This window comes from Suncus etruscus, chromosome 1 (genome assembly GCF_024139225.1).
Source record: "Suncus etruscus isolate mSunEtr1 chromosome 1, mSunEtr1.pri.cur, whole genome shotgun sequence".
NCBI classification, from domain to species: domain Eukaryota; kingdom Metazoa; phylum Chordata; class Mammalia; order Eulipotyphla; family Soricidae; genus Suncus; species Suncus etruscus.
The window spans coordinates 157,929,324-157,954,109 of NC_064848.1; the positions used below are offsets into that span (position 1 = coordinate 157,929,324).

The window sequence follows — 24,786 nt, forward strand, 5'->3', positions numbered from 1 at the left end:
CTCAACATGTGTGCAGACTGAGCTCAATACCCAGTACCACAGAGCAAGCAAACTAACAAGCAGAACCTTCTGTGGTTCTCTGGTCATCAAAAAAGCCCAGCCTTCCACACAGCCCTCCAGCACACCTAGAAGTGACCCAGCCAGCTCCCACACTTCCACCCCCATTGCTGTCTGATAATAACTGCATACAGGTCTCTGAACCCCCGCACTGCCTCATGCCTGGCTGCCTGTGACTCGTAGCAGTGGCTTCCTGGGATGCTTGCTCTTCTCCAGGATGACCTCACCTTGGAGACAGTTAAGGCACTGTCAAGGCCTTAGATGCCTCCTTTGTCCTCGAAAGACATCTCTGATAGCACCTGTCACTACTGGGAGCTTTTTATTTTTTCGGGGTTTTTTTGGGGGGGTCACACCCGGCAGCCCTCAGGGGTTACTCCTGGATTTGTGCTCAGAAGTCACTCCTGGCAGGCTTGGGGGACCACATGGGATGCTGGGAATCAAACCTGAGTCTGTCTGGGGTTGGCCACATGCAAGACAATATCCTACCACTATGTTATCACTCCGGCCCCTACTGGGAGCTTTTATGAATACTCTTCTTATCTTCCCCACCAATGCCAGGCAAGGACCAGCACCAGACTTAGAATTTAAGTACCTCATAAATATTAATTAACTAGTTTCCTCCTGGGCCAGAGAGATAGCATGGAGGTAGCGTATTTGCCTTGTGTGCAGAAGGACGGTGGTTTGAATTCCGGCATCCCATATGATCCCTGGAGCCTACACACCTGAGCATTGCCGGGTGTGACCCAAAAACCAAAAAAAAAAAAAAAAAACTAGTTTCCTCCTAATTTTCCCACAAATATCAAGCTTCTCTTGTCTTAACAACCTCAGGAAATGTTCAGCAGATGCCCCAGATGTGAAGAATTGACAAAAATGACTAGAGAGATAGTACAGTGGAGAACACAACACTTTGCTTACAGCTGGCCCTGCAAGCTCCAAAACTGTATATGGTCCCCAAAGCATAGCATGGGTCACTCCTAAGAACAGAAACCTGGCTAGACCCTAAGCACCATTGTGTGTGGCCAAAAATATATATATGATTATAAATTAAAAAAAAAAAAACAGGGGCCTGGAGAGATAGCACAGTGGCGTTTGCCTTGCAAGCAGCAGCCGATCCAGGACCTAAGGTGGTTGGTTCGAATCCTGGTGTACATATGGTCCCCCATGCCTGCCAGTAGCTATTTCTGAGCAGACAGCCAGGAGTAACCCCTGAGCACTGCCAGGTGTAACCCAAAAACCAAAAAAAAAAAAAAAAAAAAAAACAGGACAGGACCATGGAGGTGGCTTAAAGGTTAGAACATTGTGTTTCGCATGCAAAAGACCAAGTTCAATCTCCAGTATCACATGTCCTCCAAATAATCCAGGCATCCCCACTAAACTGGGAAATAGCACCTGAGCACTGCTGGATATAGTCACCCCCTAATCTTGTTGTTGTTTTGGGGAAACATCTAGCTGTGCTCACCATTTAGTCCTGGCTTTAAGCTCAGCCTTGCATGAAGTTAACCCATGTTCCATTCTCACCATTGAATAGGATTCCCCGAATTCAGCCAGAAGTGATCCCTGAGAACAGAGTAAGCCCTGAGCACAGTGAGGGGTGGCCCCTTAAAAAAAAAAAAAAAAAAAAAGTAGGGCAGGAGCAGTGGTGCAAGCAGCAAGGCATCTGCCTAACGTGCGCTAACGTAGGACGGACCACAGTTTGATCTCCCGGCGTTCCATATGGTCCTCCAAGCCAGGAGTAACCCCTGAGCATCACCAGGTGTGGTCCCAAAACCAAATCAAACCAAACCAAAACAAAACAAAACAAAAAAAAGTAAGCCCAGGTGTTCCAACACCCTGAGCAGCAAGAATTTTTGAGGTCTACAGGAAACTAAGTCATGGTAAGCAAACTCTGCCAATGAGATGAGAAAGTGACCCAGATTTTGTGTGTGATTCTCACAGAGTGGTGGCAGAGGCCCTACCTTAGATAGGACTCTGGCAGAGCAAGAGCTCATGCTTTCAAGATGTGGCCAAACTGTGAGGGACCTTGAGAAACCTCAAAGCCCAAGGTCCATGCTGAGACAACTCTCTGCCTCTACCTTTGAATCTCAGCTTGTGAAACCTAGAGTAGAGGGAACTGTGTGGTGTCTTCTGGCCAAAGCACAGGACAGTTGAAACTGATGCCGGCCATGTGGGAAAGATCATTCCTCAGGCTCTCTCCTTCCTTCTCCTCAGGGAGAAATAAGAGCAGTTATGCCCAACACCTTTCACTCTCTTCAGAAATACCAAAACCTGGGCCACCTGTTAAAAAGTTGGATTCTGATACCAGAGCAATCATTCAACTTGCCAGGTGCTTGCCTTACACATGGCTAACCTGAGTTCGATCTCCCACACTCAACATATGCTGAGACATACTAGAGTGATCCCTGAGCTCAGACACAACTCAACCTGGATCTTCCTTGTGAGAGATGGGCCCCAGGAAGACAGAGGCCTCTTCTCCATGGCACTGTGCAGGCAGACACACTTTGGAATGTGGGATCTATATGCACAAGCACAGGTAAAAGCCGAAAAAGAATAGAGTGGCAGGGGCAGGTTTTGAGCATGATTCAGCTTTAGTTGGGGTGGAACCAGATAGACACCAGAGTCAAACCCCCAAAACATGGCTTCCTCGTTGTTGACCTTTACCAAGTTTGCAATCCCTCTGTACCTCCTCCATTTCTCTTTTTTTTTTGTTTTTTGTTTTTTGTTTTTGGGTCACACCCGGTGGTGCTCAGGGGGTTACTCCTGGCTGTCTGCTCAGAAATAGCTCCTGGCAGGCATGGGGGATCATATGGGACATCGAAATTCGAACCAACCACCTTTGGTCCTGAATCGGCTGCTTGCAAGGCAAACGCCACTGTGCTATACAAGGAGACAGGGGCAGCTGTGAAACCTTAGTGCCTAAGGTACAATAGAACTTGGCAACTTGGGGCCAGAGTGATAACACAGTAGGTAGGGCATTTGCCTTGCACGCTGCTGACCCAAGTTCTATCTCCAGCATCCCATACTCCTGGTTCTGTGCTCAGGGATCATTCCTACAGGGGCTCAAGGGACTGACTATATGCAGTGCTGGCTACTGAATCCAGTTCAACTTCATTTAAGTCTTACCGGTTGTACTACCCCTCTCACAACCCCACTCCACCTTTGACAGTTTTGAGTAGGAAGTTTTGACCCAGAGACCCAGGAAGATGACTGTTGCCAAGTTTGTTTGTTAGTTTTTGTTTGTTTTGTTTTTGGACTACATCCAGCAGTGTGCAAGGGTTACTCCTGACTCTGTGTTCAGGGATCACTCTTGGTGGTACTCAGGGGGCCTTATGGTATGATGTGAATCAAATCCCAGGCAGGTGCAAGGTATGTGCTCTGCATATATGACCCATATACATGGCTCCTACTCACCTTTTCGGTTTTTTTTTTTGTTTCCCTAGTCATGTTTTATTTGGGATGTCACACCCACCAGTGCTCAGGGCTTACTCCTAGATCTGTGCTCTGGGATCAACTCCTGGGGGGGCTCACCACACCATGTGTGGTGTTCGTAATCTGAACCTGGATTGGCTACATGCAAAACAAGAGCTTTATACTCTATATCATTGCTCCAGCCCCCTACTCACCATTTTAAGTGTACATCAAGACAGAGAGAAATTACACTGGGTAAGGCACTTGCTTTGCACATAGCCAATCCATGTAAATCCCTAGCACCTTGTATGGTTCCCTGAGCCCCACCAGGAATGTTCCCTGAGCAGAGCACGAATAGGTGTGGCCCCAAAGCCAAAAAATAAATAAAACATAGAAGTTAATACTTTATAAAGCATATTCATAAGTATGAATACCACCATTTAGTTCTAAAGATTTTCACTAACCAAATAAAGTCTCTACTTCCATATCTTTTAGCATTCACTCCCCTTATTTGCCCTAACCACTGCCTAGGAAACCACTAATCTATTTTTTGTTTCTACAGATTTGTTTATTCTAGCCATACCACAAAAAGAAATATGACACATGAGAGGGAGAGGGCCCAAATGGGAGAGCATTGCCACGCATGCACAGCCCCAAGTGAGAACACTGCACTGCAGTCTCCTAAGCACAGCCAAGAGTGTACCAGTATTAGTACTTTTCCTTGGGTGGGGGGGTCACACTGGGCAGTGATCAGGAGTTACTCCTGGCTCTGTGCTCAGAAATCACTCCTGGCAGGCTCGGGGACTATATGGGCTGCCAGGATTCAAACCACTGGCCTTGTGCTTGCAAGGCAAGCACCCTTCTGCTGTGCTATCTCTCCAGCCCCCAATGTTAGTAGTTCTGAGCCATATAGCACTGTTTCACCAGGCTGAGCAGCAAACTGTGAGGCTCATACCTCAAATTGAGTTCTATTAGGAGGGTTTCTCCATAGCCTACTTTTACTCAACATAATGTCTCAAAGGAAGCATGAAGCAGTACTTCATTCATGTTTATGGTCAAGTTATAGAACCATCGCAATATCTCAATATTGCAAGATTTGTGATATGGCAATGCCATATTTTCCTCATCTACTCATTTCTTTTTCTTTTTTTTTCCTTTCTCATCTACTCTTCTACTCAGTTTATGACTGATGCTACTGTGAATAGTGATATGCAAGTTTCTATTGCACATGATTTTTTACTTGTCTAGCATAGACAATTAAGAACAAAATTTCTGGGGCTGGGGAGGTGGCTCACAGGGTTAGAATGCATGATCTGCATACAGGAGCTCCAAATTCAATCCCTGACACTACAAGGTGCCCCATACACCACCAGGAGTGAACACAGAACTGAAAAACTCCCCAGCACCACTGGGAATGGGCCAAAACACTCAAAATTTAATGTGTGTGTGTGTGTGTGTGTGTGGTTTTTGGCCACACCGATGGCGCTCAGGGGTTACTACTGGCTCTGCACTCAGAAATCACTCCTGGCAAGCTTGGATGACTATATAGGATGCCAGAATCACTTGGGTCAGCTGCATGCAAGGCAAACGCCCTACCATTGTGCTATCTCTTCAGCCCCGGAAACTTAATATTTTTTATTTATTTGTTTATCTATTTTTAGTTTGGGGACACACCAGGCAATGCTCAGAAATTATTCCTGACAGGCTAGGAATGTGAGGACTGAATCTGGGTTAGCAGTGTGCAAGACAAACCACCTACCCTTGTGCTATCACTCCAGCCCCCAAACTTAAAACTTTAAAATCAGTTTTAAAATGAATAGAATTTCTGGGACCTGAGCAATAGAACAGCAGGTGGGGCATTTTCCTTGCATGTGGCCAACCCAGATTCGATCCTTGGCATCTGATATGGCTCCTGACCACTACCAGGAGTGATCCCTGAATATAGAACCCCTAAATATCTCCAGGCGTGGCCCAAACACTCACACCCTCAAAATAAACAAAACATATATTTAATCTTTTTTTTTTTTTTTTTTTTTTTGGTTTTGGGTCACACCCAGCAGCGCTCAGGGGTTACTCCTGGCTCTATGCTCAGAAATCACTCCTGGCAGGCTCAGAGGACCATATGGGATACCGGGGTTCAAATCACCATCCTTCTGCATGCAAGGTAAATGCCCTACCTCCATGCCATCTCTTTAGCCCCCCCAACATATTTAATCTTTGAGAGGCCCCTACAGCTGCACCATCCTCACAGCAGTAGCAGCGAGCTCCCACCTCTCCACCTCCTCCCCCATGGTTGTTATATATCTTCCTGATGCATCATTCTAATGGGTATGATGTAGAGTTAAACCTAAGTGGTTTTAATTAGCACTTCCCTAATGATTAATGATGATTTCGTATGCTTTTTTTTTTTTGTCCAATTGTATGTCATCTTTGGAGAAATGCCCACTTAGATCCTTCACTCATTTTGTTGTTGTTTTGTTTTTGGACTACATCCAATGATGCTGGGAGAGGGGTGTCAGGCTACTCTTGGGTCTGTGTTCTTTAGACTGGGTTTGGCTTTTTGTTTATTTGTTTGTTGTTGGGCCACACTGGTGATGCTCAGGGCTTACTTCTGGATCCTCACTCAGGAATCATTCCTGGTTCTTAATGGACCATATGGGCTGCTGGAGATCAAGCAGCAAACAAGACAAATGCCCTACCCAATGTACTATCCTTCCAGCCCCTGGGCATTATATGTATGCAAGGCCCTGAATTATCTCTCCAGTTGTCCACTTTTCTCGGGGGTAAGGAGGATTTGGGGGTCACACCCAACAGTACTGTGGGTTATTCCTGGCTCTGCACTCAGAAATCACTACTGCTTGGCAACTATCTGGGGTTCCAGGGACCAAATCTGGATCTGCAGCATGCAAGGCAAGGGTCTTACTACTATACTATCTCTCCAGCCCCCAGTAGTTCATTTTTCTAAATGTTATTTGTTCTTTATAGTTATGAATTCTTGTTTTGGTGTTTTTGTTTTATTTTGTTTGTTTGTCTTTTGTTGTTTTCGGACCCCACCCAGCTGCGCTCAGGGGTTACTCCTGGCTCTGTGCTCAGAAATCACTCCTGGCAGGCTGGGGGACCATCTGGGATGCCAGGGATCAAACCCAAATTGGTCCTGGGTCAGTACATGCAAAGCAAACACTTTAACCACCATACTATTGCTTCAGCCCCTATAAGAAGAGATTTCTAAATATGTTCTATCATCCCATCCAGTACTATCTCTCCAACCCAGCTTTTCTTTATCTTAATAGTGTCTTTTTTTTTTTTTTTTTTTTTGGTTTTTGGGCCACACCAAGCGTTGCTCAGGGATTACTCCTGGCTGTCTGCTCAGAAATAGCTCCTGGCAGGCACGGGGGACCATATGGGACACCGGGATTCGAACCAACCACCTTTGGTCCTGGATCAGCTGCTTGCAAGGCAAACGCCCTGTGCTATCTCTCCAGGCCCTTAATAGTGTCTTTTAACTTTGGGGTGGGGGTTTGGGTCAAACCCGGCAGTGCTCAGGGGTTACTCCTGGCTCTGCGCTCAGAAATCACTCCTGGCAGGCTTGGGGGACCATAAGGGATGCCGGGAACTGAACCACCATCCATCATCCACCATCCATCATAGATCGGCTGCGTGGAAGGCAAACACACTACCACTGTGCTATCTCTCCAGCCCCAAGTGTCTTTTAAATTTTGATGAAGTTCAGTTTTGAGCCTTCAAGTTGCCCACCCAGCAACCAAGAGACCCCACTGCAGTCTTAGTCTCAATATTGTCCCACATGCTCCCAGGTCTTAATTCCATTTCCAGAAGAACAATTTTATCAGTTTATCATATATTATCATTGCCACTTAAAAGAAGCAGGGCCGGGCCCGGAGAGATAGCACAGCGGTGTTTGCCTTGCAAGCAGCCGATCCAGGACCAAAGGTGGTTGGTTCGAATCCCGGTGTCCCATATGGTCCCCCGTGCCTGCCAGGAGCTATTTCTGAGCAGACAGCCAGGAGTAACCCCTGAACACCACCGGGTGTGACCCAAAACCCAAAAAAGAAAAAAGAAAAAAAAGAAGCAGGGCCTCAATAAATGCTTATGAAATAGAACTATGTCAGGGGATAGAGAGATAATACAGTGGGTAGAGCATATTCCCTACATGTGGCTGACTGGGGTTTCATTCCCAACTATAAAATATAGTCACCCAAGCACTCCAAGGAGTGACCCCTGAGTGCACAGTCAGGAGTAAACCCTGACCACAGCAGGATGTGCCCTCCCAAGAAAATAAATTCAACTAGGTCTCCAAGAAAGCAGAAAAAGAAACATGGTGATCCCTCCAGTCCCCGTGGTTACCCAGCCTCATACGTGCCATTGTGTAAAGAAGCTCTTAGAAATTCTATGAACCAAACAATGTTGCTTTCCACTGAACAAAAAATAAGGGAAGAGCCAGAGAGATAATACAATGGGTAGGTCATTTGCTTTGAATGTGACCAAACTGGGTTCTATCCCCAGCACCACATATGATCTTTTTGTCCCTGCTAAGAGTAATCCTTGAAGGCAGAACCCAAAGTCGTCCCTTGTATCATTAGTAAGGTCCAAAAAGCAAACTAAAAGTTTAAGAGTTATTTTCAAAATTACCTCCTTCTGGCAGTCTATAGGACTGTTCCAACTGCTCTTCCAGCTTCAAATTAGAGAGAATGAAAGCGCCCAAAGGGCAGAAAGAACAGCTTGCTATTCATTCCAGCTAACTGCCTAACTGTCCACCTCTCAACATTTTGTGCAAAACACCAGAGTGGGAATCCTTATGCAGTGCTAATGGCCAATTGGCATGGCAGGGGAAGGCTAGTCCAGAAAATTCAATGGAGTGTGTAAGAGCTGCTTCCAAAAAAGGCTCATGGGAGAAACGATTGGTGCAGGAGCTAATCCACATGTGGCAGGATAATACATGGAACTACTGACCATGACATTTGTCATCCTAGAATGTCCCTCCTTTTCAGTTCACTCAATTGGAGCTGATGGTTGTCAGTACTCATTATTCAAGGGAGGTGTGCATTGGCTTTTGTATATCTCAAGGGGAAAAGTGGATCGGGAAGCAAACCAGATGGACTGGCCAGAGACACAGACAGTAAAGAACTAGAAGAGATAAGGGAAGAACGACTGGGATTCTAGGAAAGAGATGAGGGTGATCAGTTCTATCTCGACAAACAAGCAGACAAGGGTCAAATTATCCCCAAACTCCCAAATCTGGAATTGAAAGCTGCCAAGACCCCCAGGGTCAGTATGGCCAAGATGACATTTGTCTGTTAGCAGACAACTCAGTAGCCAACAACACATACAACAAACACACACACACACACACACACACACACACACACACACACACACACAATACACTCCAATAAGGCAGTCAGAAAACCCCAGTACATACAGTATCTAGTATCTGCTGCTTCCATTCCAGACTCTGCCTTGCACCTGACACCTCAGGAAACTACATCCTGCTCCAATTAGGAAAACCCTACACTGAGCCAGAGATTCAGGCGAACATGATATCCAGCCCCACCTGCGTCTCCCACAGCTGGGGGGAATCAGCCCAGGAGTACCCATGTGCCTCTTCTCCAACTCTACAGAACAGGAAGTGGCTACTTACTTGACTTTCAGGCTCGCCAGCATGGTCTTGTCAATCCTGCCAGAGAAAAAGCAAGGGCTTTGGTCAGTGCTGGGTGAAAGGTTCCCCTTGGCATCTGCAGGGCAGGGTCCTGAGGCCTTTCTAAACCACTCAACTAAGGGTTCTCTTAGAGCCAGGGAGGACATGTGACTCCAGGAAAGGTCTCCATTATTCTCCCCATTTTAGTTCCTTCATAGGTCCAGCAGTGCTCAAGGCCAGTAGGACTATACCTGGCAGTGCTCAGGGGATCAACCTCTGTACAGTACAGGGAATCAACCTCAAGGCCTCACTCATGCAGGCAGGTGCTCAACCATGAAAGCCACATATCTAGCCCCAGTTTCCCCCATTTTAGACCCAATTTCCCCCATTTTAGAGGCTCAGAGTACTGAAAGTAAATCCAGGTATCTGAGTCCAAACATAAGGACCTTGGGAGGCACTGGTGTTCTCTCTGTCCAAGACTCACACTCTCAAGGGCACCCTGCAACCCAACCATGCAGGATAATCAACACCCAGATTGACTGCCTCTTTGGAAAGATGCCAGCCCCCAGACCCCATTCCAAGAGCTTCCAGTTTACCCAGACTTCACTGTGGGAAGAACAAGTGAAGTTCTGTTGGCAGCTGGAAGGTGCATGACAGGTGGGGTTGTCAGACCCTGAAGCACAGAGCTGGGGAGTGGGGGTGGTGACAGACTGTCCCAGCAGCCAGCTCCCCACACCCGCCCTCACGGGAAAACAAGGCAGCTTCTCCACTGCTATTTTTACCCTCTCCAAATGCTGGGCCTCAGAACTGGCAAGAAAGCCCCTTCCTCTTTAGAGACAGAAGATGGGAGAGTGTCCCACCGTGCTTCTCCTTGTTTAGGAGTCCCGCCACCACTAGGTTAGTGTCACCTTCCACATCACCATTGATGTGATCAGTTCCCACCATGTCCCAGGACTTCACTATCGAAGTCAACAAAAAAATCATCACCATTCTGAGGATGCTTGACGCCCTGGAACACCTTCTGCCACAGCTGCCCAACATTCCAGAGCCTCACATCTACTTAATTGCTGGGTGCAGCAGGGAAAGTAGGGGTAGGGGTACAGAGGGAGAGTGGAAAAGGGTTGGGAAACCTGGGGCAAGATGAGAAGGCCTTATTATCACAAGTAAGCATGAGGCCCTGGGCCCAGGAGTTGGATCCATTCCCTGAAAGTGAGCTTCTGGACCATCAGACCTCAGTGCCCTGCAGCAATGCAAACCACACCCCACTGCAGGCACCTAACCCAGGGCTCTCCCAATTTCTTCCCCACCTGGGCCCCTCCCCTGGGTCTTCCACTCCGGATCCTTCAGGTTCTCCTTTATTTTTGTTTCTTGGGCAATCCCTGGCAAAGCTCTGTGTATACACCTGGCTCTATGCTCAAGCATCACTCCTGGTCAGCTCAGGGGACTATATATGGTGCTGGGAGTCCACAGTGTGAAAGGCAAACCCCCTTCCCTACCCTCCCCATTAAACTCTCTCCAGCTCTATCCCCAGGATCTCCTTGGGTAATGTAGTTTCACCTGGGATGCAAATCCTGCTCTCCTCCCATTCAATTCACCAGGTGGAGGTGATGTAGCATGAGCTTCCTACATTCTGTCATGTTATACAATAGTAACCCCTAACAAAAAGTCCCTTATATTGTATATGATGTCCAGGAATCCCCTTTAATATTCGTATTTGGGGGCTGGAGAGATAATACAGTAGTTAGGGGCTCCTGCCATGCAGGCAACCAACCTGGGTTCAATCCCCACCACCACATTCAGTCCCCTAAGCCCACCAGGAGTTATTCCTGAGTATAGCTGGGTATGACCAAAACCCAAAACAATGATAATGATATTCACGTTTCTGTATTGTGAGCCTCTCTAGACCCACTAACAGTAGGGGAACCTGAAACCAGAAACCAGAGAGGTCCCTGCCCAAGTGAGCCCCTCAATGAATCGGTCCATCCAATACCATAACCTAGACTCCCAGGGTGGTCAGACTCCTGAGCTGGCCACCGGGACACTTCTGGGTCACAGGAGCCTCATCCCACACCCACACTTCCCAGTAGCCTGTCCCCCAGGGCTCCTGTGCTGAGGGGCAGCCCTGAGTGGGTGTGGCTGAAGCTAAAGCACTACAGCATTGACACAAGGCTTCTCCCATTCTGGACTCCCACATCCACCCCGGTGCCATCTCACCTGCCCCTCCCCATCCCATTCCAGACTACTGTCACCTTCCCAGACCTGGTGTCCATGGTCCTCCCCTCAGGCTTTTACCACCACCATGATCACCAAGTAGGCCAGGGCTCAAGGAATCTGTCATGTATCCCCAATTAGCCAACAGTCATTCCTAGATCATGTCCCAGTGCACAGCTTCATCCTGGTCCCCTTTCTGGCCATCCCAACTTTCTGACCCAACCTGCCATTCTCTCAACCACCACAAACCAAATGTCATCAAAGCAAACACCTCTTAGCCATTCCATAAGTGCCTCCTGCAATTCCTGATGTGCCCAAGTTAGTCCCTCTGTCTGCCCCCACCCTCTAGAGGCACCTCAGAGGCCCACTCCATGCCCAACCATGGCCTGCAAGAAGCCCAATCCTGGGTCCCGGAGAGATAGCACAGCGGTGTTTGCCTTGCAAGCAGCCGATCCAGGACCAAAGGTGGTTGGTTCAAATCCCGGTGTCCCATATGGTCCCCCGTGCCTGCCAGGAGCTATTTCTGAGCAGACAGCCAGGAGTAACCCCTGAGCAACACCGGGTGTGGCCCAAAAACCAAAAAATAAATAAATAAATAAATAAATAAATAAATAAATAAATAAATAAATAAATAAATAAAGAAGCCCAATCCTGCCTCACACACCTAACCCTCACCAGGAGTGTCCTTCATGATTCAAGCCCAGACCCCATCTTGGGGCAATAGCTCCTCCTGGGCCTAGGCATCCAAGGAAGTGATGAAGGCAAAAGCTACATACCTCAGGCTCTGTCCCATCCTCACAGTCCAGCACCCAAATCTCCTCCCTGCATGGCACTTTCCAAAAGGAATAAAGGAACACACAAACCTGCACACACCTGGGAGCTGGAATGATAGTACAGTGGGGAGGGCACTTGCCTTGCATGTGGCCAACCCAGGTTCCATCCCCAGCACCAAATAAAATCCCCTAAGCAGGGACCAGAGAGATAGCATGGAGGTAGGGTGTCTGCCTTGCCCGCAGGACAGTGGTTCGAATCCCAGCATACCATATGGTCCCCTGAGCCTGCCAGGAGTGATTTCTGAGTGTAGAACCAGAAGTAACCCCTGAGCGCTGCTGGGTGTGACCCAAATCCCCCCCACAAAAAATAAATAAAGATCTCCCAAGCACCGCCAAGAATAATCCCTGGACACAGAACCAGGAGTAAGCACTGAATACTGCCAGACTGGTGTCACCCAAAAACAAACAAAAAGTGTATATTTGGGAAAGGGCACAGAGCCTCTGAAGGCTTCCCTTAGTGGTTCCCTGTTCCCTTTAGGTCCCCTCATCAGCCCATACCAGCTCACTCCTGGCTACCCTGACCTCAGCAGTAGGAACCTTTACTCCGGCAACACCCTGGCCCAGAAGTTAAAAGGAAACTGATAATAGAAACCACCAAGCCCTGTTCCTCTGCTAAGGAGAAGCTGCCTACAGCTGGAAACAGAAGACAAGTCTTTGACTTCAGCCCCCATTTTCTGGCCCTGAGGGCCTAGCAAGAGGCTGGCAAGTAGAGTTGGTGCTCATGCTGACAGAGCTAGACTTGTCTATCATGGGTGCAGGGAAGAAGAGGAGCATCTGGGCATGCAGAAGCCCAGAGATGCACATGCCCCCTCTTCTCACCAGCCTGCAGCCCAGATAGGAGATGGCCCAAAGGCCCCACAGACCACAGAATGTTGCCTGGTCTGAAGAAACAAAGAACCCAGAAAGAGCCAACAGACCAGCACACATAAATAAGAGCCTAGACGATACCAAAGGCCAGTGGGCTGCTCCCAGAGACAAGCATGCACATGTGTTCTAACGGACAGGCACACGCCCAGCCAGACCTCCACTTCCCACACAACCGTGCACACACATCCATCTCAGGCACATGCACTATCCCATGTAAACACACAGATATATGGACACACAAGTCCATGGACACAGCCACATGAAGAACACAGACATGCAGTACATAGACACAGACATAAATCTACATGCAAGCACAGAGAGATAGCCACACACAAGAACACAGAGCCACATAAAAGAGCACAGAAAGATCCATATGCAAGAACACAGACAAGGTAAGCCACAGGTAAGCACAGACAACTGACCACACAAAAACACACAGACATGCAGCCACACACAAGCTCTCCAAATCCCTGACAAGACTACATGAAGAAACACTTAGCAGCTGACACCCCTGACAGGATTCTCTATCTTCCTCACAGCCCCATACCCCAAAACAAAGCACACCACTCTGTCCACTCTACCCGTCAACCACTCTGCCACCTGTCACCCACCATCCGAAGCCCCCAAAGGAGACACTGCGCTTCCTGCCAAACATGGTGGTGGCCTCGGGCCCTGGGCTCCAGCAATATCCCTGGGGCTGTGGATGAGAGGGCCAAGATGCTACGGGGTGAGAGGACCCCGGTACAAAGCAGGCACCCAGCGTAGCCTGACCACACCCCATGCTTCCTGTGGGTGAGGCTGTAGGGTGTGGAGGTGTGTCCTGCTCTCAGAGGCACCAGACAGGCAGGGGAGGTCACAAAGGGCAGCTTGTCCACACCCAAAGGAACCCACAACTCCGGAAGGGGCTCAGCAGGCCCATTGCACCACAGAGCCCTGCCTTCCTGGAACTCAAGAAGGCCTCAGGAAGCCCACAGGGTGCTGGAGAGAGAAGAGACGACTGACTAGATGGCTCCAGAGTCCTGCAGCCTGGGTCCTCTCCCTCTCCTTACATCGGCAACAGACAACACCTTGGTCCTCCCATTGCTGGCCACAGAGACCAGCCCAACACATGTAACGGTGCTGGATGCATCAGCCATGAGCATGCATGCATCTACCTTGTACATTGCCAACAACATATGCCTACTCACACATGGCACTGGCCCACAGCACACAGACGAATGCACTCACATCGCAGCCATATCACTGTGTGAACACATGTGTGTTCATATGGACACAGGCTCACATGATTACACCTCTATCCCCACCATACATGTGCCCATAGGGTTACTCACAGGGACAGGCACACGTGCCCGCAATAGGCACAGGACTGTGCTTCTCAGCAGTGTTGTGGTCTGCAGGGAAATAGCATCCCACAAGAGAATGGGAACAGACAGATACACTTGGGCCACGGTGTGGACTTCACAGCTGGAGCCCAGGTTTTTCCCCTTCCCAAGCAAAACTGGCATTCTCTGAAGACAGCCCTGAGTAGGGTGAAGAGCACACAGAGCAAAAGAAAGTTTCTGTGGTTTCCACCTCTGTCCTCTCTCACTGGATCCCCAGTAGCCACTTGGGGGAATAGGTCTGTGTTAAGGGTCAGCAAAGTAGGCCCAAGAGGAAGACAGTCTTTTTGTTTGTTTGTTTGTTTGTTTGGGGCCACACCTGGCTGAGCTTAGGGATTACTCCTGGATTGGCATTCAGAAATCGCTCCTGGCAGGCCCAGGGGACCATATGGGATGCTGGGGATTGAATTTACCCTAGAAAAAAAGACTTTTAATAATGTTAAACCCTCAGAGCAGCGGGGAGAGGAAGCACTCTAGATGTGGGGGCACCTGCAGGTTCCATTTCAGGAACCAATTTAAGCCCCAGTGGCAAAGCTGAGGTCCTTCACCCCAAGGCAGTGCTGGCCTAGGCAGGTATAAGTCCTGGGCCAGGCCACATCTGGAAGGAGTCAAGGAAGGATCAGGCAGTTTCCCCACTCTGAGGTTTGTTCCATAACTGCTTCCTACTGGATGGCCATTGCCCATTTGACCTCTCCTCCCACCAGTGCACTCCAAGGACTGCACTTCCTGTAGCTATCTTGCATTCTTCTAAGAAAAGTCCCTTTGCAGGGCTGGAACAGTGGCGTAAGCAGTAGGGCATTTGTTTTGTACATGCTAACCTAGGACAGACCATGGTTCGGTCCAATCCCCGACATCCCATATGGTCCCCCAAGCTAGGAGCGATTTCTGAGCGCATAGCCAGGAGTGACCCCTGGGTGTCACCGGGTGTGGTCCAAAAACCAAAAAAATAAAGAAAAGTCCTTTTGCATTTAACCCTCTCCCAGGCCAGGCCCCTCCATTCAACTCTGCTGAGGACCCTAAACTAAGTGGACCCAATAAGACCCCTCTTCTCTTCCTCCTTTTATCACCCTAATTCCTTGGTCTTTTCATTCTAATGTTTTATTTATTAGTTTTGCTACAAATAGACATTCCTGTCTGTAATTTCTGGCTCATGTGGTTTTCTTTTTTTTTTTAATTAAGTCTCCTTTTTGTTTGTTTGTTTGTTTGCTTTTTGGGGTTCTTCTATGCCATAACTGGTGGCACTTAGTGATCACTCCTAGGTTAAGTGAGGTGTCACTCCTAGCAGTGTCCGGGGACCATGCAGTGTAGGAATCAAGCCTGAGTCTGACAAGCAAAGTATTATCCTTGCCCTTTGAACCATTTACCCCAACCCTGAAATGCATTCCAACTTTTGTTTTTCTGGTTTTTTTTTTCTATTTTGGAGCTACATTCATCTGTGGTCAGGGGCAAATTCCTAGCTCTGTTCCTGGGGTTGCTCCTGGTGGTGCTTAGGGAACCATCCAATGCCAGGGATCATGTCAAGCCTCATGCAAAGCCTGTGCTCCAGCCCATTGTGCTCTCTCAGACACTAAAGAACTTTTTTATTGTTGTTGTGTTGGGGCCACAACCAACAGTGCTTGAGGGGGTTCTGAAGAACTTTAATATTTTTTTAAGTGGAAAAGGAAGAGAAGGATTAATTACAAAGTCACACCTGCAGGGACCAGAACAATAGTAATACAGCAGGTTAGGCTCTTGCAGCCCATATAGTCTCCCAAGCACCACCTAGTGCAGAGCCAGGAGTTATCCCTGAGCACCACTGGATGTAATGCCCCCAAAAGTTACACCTGTTTATGCACTTTCAACCCCCTTTTTGTCTATCTAACCTGTGCACACATAGTCACAAGATTTCCAGGAGGGAACAACTGAAGATCCTCCAAATCTATACAAACACTCAGGTAAACTCCCAACTAGTCGATCCCAGGCCAGTGTTTGCAGGCCCAGCTCCTGGTAGGGCAATGGGAGAGCCCAGTGGCCAGCAGGCCTATAAAGATTCTCCCATCTGGCCCCTTTCTTGGTGGCTATAAAGGACACACAAACCAGGAACCCAAACACAGGACTGAGAAGCAGAACCGTGACATCTGGCCCACAGTAGCAGGGTGGGATGTGGAGCTCACAACATCCAGGTTGCCTCCAGGCCATGAGCCTCCAGGAACTTTGGAGGGGCCCTTGTACCCCAGAGTGAGGGTCTCCATAGAGAAGGCAGTTCCCAGATGGCTTTAACTTCTAGGCACTAAGTTTTAAGATAGCCAAGAGGCATCGATCCAGAGCATTCATTGTTCACGCTCTTCAACACTCCAGCTTCCCAGTTTGAGGGCCACATGTCCTCTAACAAGTGCCTGCACCACTCTGGACCTTGGTTCCCTCCTCTCCCTCTCTCTCTCTCTCTCTCTTTTTTTTTTTTTTTTTTTTTTGGTTTTTGGGTCACAACCTACGACACTCAGGGGTTACTCCTGGCTCTACGCTCAGAAATCGCTCCTGGCAGGCTCAGGGGACCATATGGGATGCTGGGATTTAAACCACCGTCCTTCTGCATGAAAGGCAAAGGCCTTACCTCCATGCTATCTCTCTGCCCCCCCCCCTCTTATGTAGGGTAGCTGCAACCAACCCCCCAAAACAGCAGATGAGAGCAAGCACAGGACTACTATGCTGTTCTGGGAAGTTGTTATAGTTATTATCAACTATAAACTCCACTCTGTCCTCAGACCCCATCAGCATTCACTGATCCTGGGCCCCTGGTTCCTCTTTTGCGTGCAAGGATATGTGGGTGATGAGGGGTCGCTGAGCTCTCTGAACAGGGCTGTGAGTCAAAAGGAAAGAAAAGCACTGGGAGTCTGGCCAGCCCCAGCTTCCTCCAAGATCTGAGGATTCACTTAGAATCCACATTGAGGTCAGAACCTACAAGGAAGGGGGCAGAGGAGACAGGACTAGCACCTGAGTGTGGGCCAGTACTGACCTCTCTATCCAGCTCTCTACAATCTCTCACTGTCTCTCTGAAGGTTCCCGTTCACACAGGGAGAAGCAGGTCAAAAGGTTAAAGAACACTGGGGCCAGGCAGTCTATGTAATTCCCTGAGCACTGCCAGGAATGGCCCCAAAACAAAGGAGAAAGAGAGAGAGAGAGAGAGAGAGAGAGAGAGAGAGAGAGACAGAGACAGAGACAGAGACAGAGACAGAGACAGACAGAGAGAGAGACAGAGAGAGAGAGAGAGAGAAGAGAGAGAGAAGAGAAAGAGAGAGAGAGAGAAGAGAGAGAGAGAGAAAGAGAGAGAGAGAGAGAGATGGGACCAAAGTCAGCTAGCACTTAGGGTAGAAGAGTGAGATGTGCCCAGAATCCAGATTCTCAGCCATTCTCTGAGTCATTGAATCAAATCTTTCCCCCCCTGACTCTGGGACCCACAGAAGCAGATGAAGAAGAGAATGTCCATTTCATAGATGGGAAAACTAAGGTCCTGAGAGAACCACTCAGCAATGGTGATATGGGCTAGCCAAGGCCTTTCGACCAGGTTGCTCCATTCCCCTGCCTGAGCGCATTTGGGTCAGCAAGTGCCAAAACCCCAGCTTCCATGGTAGAGGTCTGCAGGTGCTCCTGGTAGCAGCTGAAGATGAGTTCCAGCCAGACCCAAAACTCATGATGGAGCCCCCTCATCCTGCCCAACAATATGAGCATAGAGAAAAGAAATGAAAAGCATGCCAGCTGGGAGCTAGGTTCCGGCATCACATGTGAGTCCCTGTGGGCAAGAGGGAAAGGAGAGGACCTGTGGTTTCCTCTTCTGGGCAGCTCCATCCTCACAGTGACGAGCGGGAGCCAAAAAATGAGCAAGTGCTTTTTCCTGGAGGACGGATGAGCCAGTTACAGGAAGCTCAGGAAACAGATGCCCCCAGAGAAGCCAGCACCAGATCATTAGCTCATCGGATCCTCCCAGGCTCCACACTGAGGACGCTAGCAGCGGGACGGAGCCCATGGGACTTAGCCCTGTTCCCAGCTCCACCGCAGGAACATTTGCTCTTTAGCTTCAGTTTTCCTGACACCAGAACGAAGGCTGAATGAGCCTCTACTTCCTTTATTCGCCAGGTGAGGATTAAAGAGAATGGCGTTAAAGAGGAAAACAGGATGCATTCACCCCCAGCCAGCCTCCCCACACTGGTTAAGAGTCCCTCCCCCAGCATGGAGATAAATGGCCTCTAATTTCTGCATTGTGATTTACAATCCACTGATCACTTCCTCCCACACTATCTCAAGGGTTACGTTGAATTTCCCATTGCACAAGTTTTGAAAGCAAGATGATGACCAAAAAAAAATTTTTTTTTGCAAGAGGAGAGCTTGTGCAAATTGGGTTCCAGGAGTAAGACCTAAGAATTGCACAATTCATTATGATCATACCAGGAGAGAGTGAGCAGCCAGAGTATGCAATACTCTTCAAATGTGTAGTAACAATAAGGTATCACTTTTAGTAAAAGTCTATAGTAAAGGTTTACAAAAAACATTAAGGGGGGGGCAAAGAGATAGCATGGAGGTAGGGTGTTTGCCTTGCATGCAAAGGACGGTGGTTCAAATCCCAGCATCCAATATGGTCCCCCAAGCCCGCCAAAGTGATTTCTGATCATAGAGCCACTAGTAACCCTTGAGCGCTGTTGGGTGTGACCCCCCCAAAAAAAAAAAAAGAAAAAGAAAAAGAAAGAAACATTAAGGGGCAGGAAATATTGCTCCAGAGGCTGAGTGCATGCAGGAAGCCCAGGTTTGATTCCCCCAAACAGCTCTGGGAACACAGAGTCCATGGGCATGGACCAAAAATGATTAAATTTAACTAAGTTAAATCTTTGATAATGTGTGAGGAGATAAGGGATCAGGCACCTCTATCATTAGTGTGTACATATTTGGAAATATCTCTCAAAAATTTAAGTGCACATGGCCAGATCTATAGCACAAAGGATAGGGCATTTGCTTTGCATGCTGCTGATCTGGATTCAATCTCTAGAATCCCATATGGTCCCCAAAACCTCACAAGGAGTGATTTCTGAGTGCAAAGCCAGGAGTAACCCCTAAGTATTTCTGGGCAGGACTCCCCAAAAAAGAATAAAATAAAAGCCACATGTATTAGTACATAAAGTAATCCTAAGACCAGAATGATACTTCAACAGGAAGAACACATGTTTTACATGTGGGATATCCAGGTTTGATCCCTGGTACCCAAGCACTTCTGGGAGCAAGATCTTTGAGCATAGATCCAGGTGCAAGCTCCTGAGTACCACCGTGTGTGTGTGTGTGTGTGTGTGTCTTATACACACTATATGTGTGTATATATACATATACATACATATATATATATATAGATATAGATATATATATATCCTAAAAACTCAAATGAGGAGCCGGAGTGATAGCACAGCAGTAGGGTGTTTGCCTTGCATGCAGCCAACCCAGGACAAACCTGGGTTCAGTCCCCAGCATCCCATATGGTCCCCCGAGCCTGCCAGGAAAGATTTCTGAACACAGAGCCAGGAATAACTCCTGAGAGCCGCCAAGTGTGGCCCAAAAACCAAAACCAAAAACCTCAAGTGAAAAAATGCACAAAGCAGCTTTGATTAGACTCATTCTGCTATAGGCAAGATGAGTCTAAACAGATATATAAGTTCTTTTTTATTTTTTTTGTTGTTGTTGTTGTTTTTGCACCACACATAAGGTGTTCCAGGCTTATATCTGGCTCCTGTGCTTTGGTAATACTCCTGGCAGTGCTCACGGGACCATATGGGGTGCTGGGATCAAACCTGGGTTGACCACGGGCAAGGCAAGTGCCCAACCCACTGTACAATCTCTCTGGTGCCAGATTTATTAGTCCTTATATATGTGTAATCAGTTTCTGCAAGACACATAAGCTGTGCTGGGAGAAGCTGCTCCCAACACAATGCCTCAAAGGGCTTTGGGATAAGAGAGTTCACAAAGGTAATGCCTGCAGAGCAGTATCTGGCACAGGCCTAAGTGTTAGCTATGGAGTTGAAGCAATAGTCCAGCAGGTAAAACATTTACCTTGCACACAGTCAATAAGGGTTTGATCCCCTGCATCCCATATGGTCCCTTAAGCCAGCAAGAAATAATTCCTGGGGCCGGGCGGTGGCGCTGGAGGTAAGGTGCCTGCCTTACCTGCGCTAGCCTAGGAGACGGACCGCGGTTCGATCCCCCGGCGTCCCATATGGTCCCCCAAGCCAGGAGCGACTTCTGAGCGCATAGCCAGGAGTAACCCCTGAGCGTTACCGGGTGTGGCCCAAAAACCAAAAAAAAAAAAAAAAGAAATAATTCCTGAGTGGAGAGCCAGGAGCAACCCCTGGGCATTGGCTGAATGTGCCCCCCCCCCCAAAACAAAACAAAACAAAACAAAACAAAACAAAGTGTTAGCTTACTCGGTCGATGAGGTAACTGAATGCTTCACATATGGGAGTTTTAGATTTGATCCCCAGAGGCCCAGTTTTGATCCCCTTTTAGCTAATTCCCCAAACGATATTGATGCAGTGAAGAAACACCAGGATAAAATCCACTATAATATGCCCATTATCTTTGACCACTGAGTAATTTATAGGAAGGCTTGGGCGGCAGGAGTCTGAAGGGGATTCTCACTAAGATCATAAAGTCAGCTCTTGGGCAGGCCCCCACCCAGCTGGGTCATTCCCAGGCCTCCCAATTACTTGCAAAGCCTCACCTTTAAGTCCCTCTCTAGGAGGGGCCCGAAGGTGGGCCCTGAGGCCCTCTACAGGCAAGTTTGGATAGAGCAAGATGGAAAATCTCGGTGTTTCCTCAGTCTTTTCTCTAGGATGGTAGCCATATTGCCCTGCCCCGCCCCCGCCAATAAGGAGAATCGGGGATTTGTGCTACAAAGTATAGATAAATAAATATATCCCTGTGTGTACTTCTTGGTACTAGAACAATGTTCCGGCTTCGATTCCGACTTTAAAAGTGGCTGTAGGGAAATCACTTACACTCCCTCTCTCTCCGTTTGTTTTTCTTTTCATTTGTAAACAGTAACTGCAGTTGTGTCTTGAGACTCCTGTGAACCAGAGAAGTCAGACTTTTCACTGCATTTAGTTTTTACCACAATCATGCCCTCTATCCTGGTTGAGGAAACAAAGACTCAAAGGGTAAGGGAATTGCCTGAGGTCAACAGGGCTAGAGTGACAGAATTCAAACCCAGAGTTCCTTGTCATTTCTGTAGGAAATAAGGGAAGTAGTAGCTGCAAGATTCCACCAGGAAGGGGTCAGTCAAACCTCAGGATTATCCCTGAGTCCACTGCCAATGCCCAGCCGAGAAGTAGCCCCAACTGAAGCCAAGAGGACCAAACCTGGCACACTGAGTTGGGAATATTTATGGCAGATGAACCCAGATGGAGATAGGTCAGGGAACAGGAGAAAATGAAGCTCCCACAGACACTTATAAGAGTCTGGGCAGGGGCAGAAAAAATCATACAAAGGCAGAGAATTTGCTTTAGAGGGGCTGACACAGGTTCGGTCTCTAGCAGCCAATATGGTCCTTTAAGCCCTGCCAGAAGTGATCCCTGGGCATACAAAAAGGCGTGATCCTGAGCACCACCAAAGTTGGGGGGGGGGGGGAAGAAAACTGGTTGTTGAAATAGTAAGAGCTGGATTGCATGTCTTGTATGTACCTAAATTCGATTTGATTCCTGGCTCCACATGGTCCCCTGAGCACCAGCAGGTGCAGCCCTAATACTACTGGTCCCAAATAGCACCACATCCTCAGACCCTAGCATAGAAACATTGGCCCTGTTGGAGAATAATTACCAGGAGTAGCCTCTGAACTATTCACCAGGTTCCCCAACTGTTCAGGAAGTTCCTCTAGATGAAAAGCAGCCATCATGCTGTCCTCAGGTACAGAAAACTCACACAGTAGCGTAGCCTCATGGTATTCCCATCAACATCTTAGAGTGATATCATATATAGAGGTGGGAAAGGTCTTTTCTACTGAAAATTTCTTCCTCTCTCCCCATTGCTGAAGGGCCTATAGTACAGGATCTCCCATATTATAGGAGAAGGGGTTAGGAGGTAGGGATGGATTCCATAGTTCAGTGAAAACCTGGGGTCTACCTCACTTGTGTGCAGGGGACCTGTTGGAAATAATACAGACATATTTTTGTTTTGAGGCCACAGCCAGCAGTGCTGAGAACTTATGCCTGACTCTGTACTCAGGGATCACTCTTGGTGGGACTCAGAAGACCATATATGGTGCTGGGGATAGAATCTATATAGGCTATATGCAAGGGAGGCACCCTATCTGCTGCAACTCTCCCTCCAGTTCGAGAACATAGGCACAATAAAAGGCATAACCAAATGAGATATTTCCTATGGTGTCCTCTCTATTTTATTTTTATTTATTTATTTTGGGGGGGGTTGGGGCCACACCCAGCGTTGCTCAGGGTTTACTCCTGGCTGTCTGCTCAGAAATAGCTCATGGCAGGCACGGGGGACCATATGGGACACTGGGATTCAAACCAACCTTTGGTCCTGGATCGGCTGCTTGCAAGGCAAATGCTGTGCTATCTCTCCGAGCCCAGTCCTCTCTATTTTAAATACAGGTAAATTGTAGCACAGACACCAAGGTCAAGCCGATTAGCTTGACCAATCAGCTAAGGTCATTTGCCTAGAAGTGGCTATGGCAGACTGTATTTTCCAAAGACATTCCCATCTATAAGCATTTTTCTTTTTCTTCCAGCCAAGGATTGACCCAGGGACTCAAACAATCTACTACTGAGGTATATCCTCAACCCCTTCATGTTTATTTTGTTTAGTATTTTGGTTTTGGATTGGGGAGGGGCTTTGTTTTTTGTTTTAGGGTTGTTGTTGGTTTTTTGTGGGGTTGATTTCGTTTGGTTTTGGTGTTTTGAATTGTTTTGTTTTGTTTTAAGCTACAACCAGTAGTGCTCAGGGCTTACTCCTGACTCTGAACTCAGGAATCACTTCTGGCAATGCTCGGAGACCATATGGAATGCCAGAAATCAAACCTGGGTCAGGTCAGCCATGTGCAAGATAAGCTCTCTACCCACTGTACTATTTCTCCAGCCTCAGGTGTTTTATTTATTTATTTATTTATTTATTTATTTATTTATTTATTTATTGTGGCTATACTGGTGATGCTCAGGGTACCATGTGGAGCAGGGATGAAGCCCAGGCCTCTCACATGCAACCCCTGTGCTCCTTACCTTTGAGCATCTCCCAGTCCTCCACATGCCTCGGTTACCATGTGGTACTGACACTCATCGTATATATTTGGTTTTTGAGTCACACCCAGCAGCCCTCAGGTGTTGGCTCTGTGCTCAGAAATCGCTCCTGGCAGGCTTGGAGGACCATATGGGATGCCAGGATTCGAACCACCATCCTTCTGCATACAAGGCACATGCTCTACCTCCATGCTATCTCTCCGGCCCTGACACTCATCATTGACAAGAGGGAGTCTCACTATCCTCCTCTTGGATCAGAGGAGATATGTGACTGCAAAAGAAGCAAGGTTGCGGGGGCCCGGAGAGATAGCACAGCGGCGTTTGCCTTGCAAGCAGCCGATCCAGGACCAAAGGTGGTTGGTTTGAATCCCAGTGTCCCATATGGTCCCCCGTGCCTGCCAGGAGCTATTTCTGAGCAGACAGCCAGGAGTAACCCCTGAGCAATGCCGGGTGTGACCCAAAAACAAAAACAAAAACAAAACAAAAAAAAAAGAAGCAAGGTCACATCACTTCTCAGGTGAAGAAAAAACAGGTGAAACAAGGCCTGCAGAGATAGTACAGTGGGTAGAGTATTTGACTCACATGGGACAAACCTTGGTTCAATCTTCGGCATCCTATATGGTACTCCAACCACTATCATGAATGATCCCTGGGCACAGATTCAGGAGTACGCCCTGAGAACCACCAAGAGAGACCCCAAAACGAACAAAATGTGAAACAGCTTTTACTCTACTTTTTGTTGGGATTCTTGCCCCTTAACCCAGTCACCATGCTTTGAGAAAGATCATACCCGTTCATGGGGAAAGCATGTTCAGAGGACTGTATTGAGAGATCTCACACATCTCACACCAATGGTCAGCCCCAAATGCAAGACATGAACTCAATAAGGGAGCCTGTACTCACACACACTTTCATATACTCTCTCACAGTTTCTTACACATTCATATATTCTTTCATGTATACAATATCATATTCTCTTATATATGTACTCATGCACTCTTTCACACACAGTTTCTCACAGACACATTCAGTCACACACACACACACACACACACACACACACACACACACACAGGTCTAAGCCACTACCTGACAACTAATTGGCAACTCTCCTGTTATCCATG

At 47.9% G+C, this 24,786-nt stretch overlaps 1 protein-coding gene across 2 annotated transcripts in view; it reads right to left on the reverse strand.

The window, feature by feature from the left end:
• The window catches only part of RAP1GAP2 (RAP1 GTPase activating protein 2), a 263,550-nt gene that overhangs the window by 209,096 nt on the left and 29,668 nt on the right, over nucleotides 1–24,786 (reverse strand). For both annotated transcript variants that reach the window (XM_049782321.1, XM_049782311.1), the window contains one exon: nucleotides 9,119–9,154. In XM_049782321.1, the coding sequence (XP_049638278.1) occupies nucleotides 9,119–9,141 (23 nt within the window). In that variant the 5' untranslated portion in view covers nucleotides 9,142–9,154. The remainder of the gene's footprint in view (nucleotides 1–9,118; nucleotides 9,155–24,786) is intronic.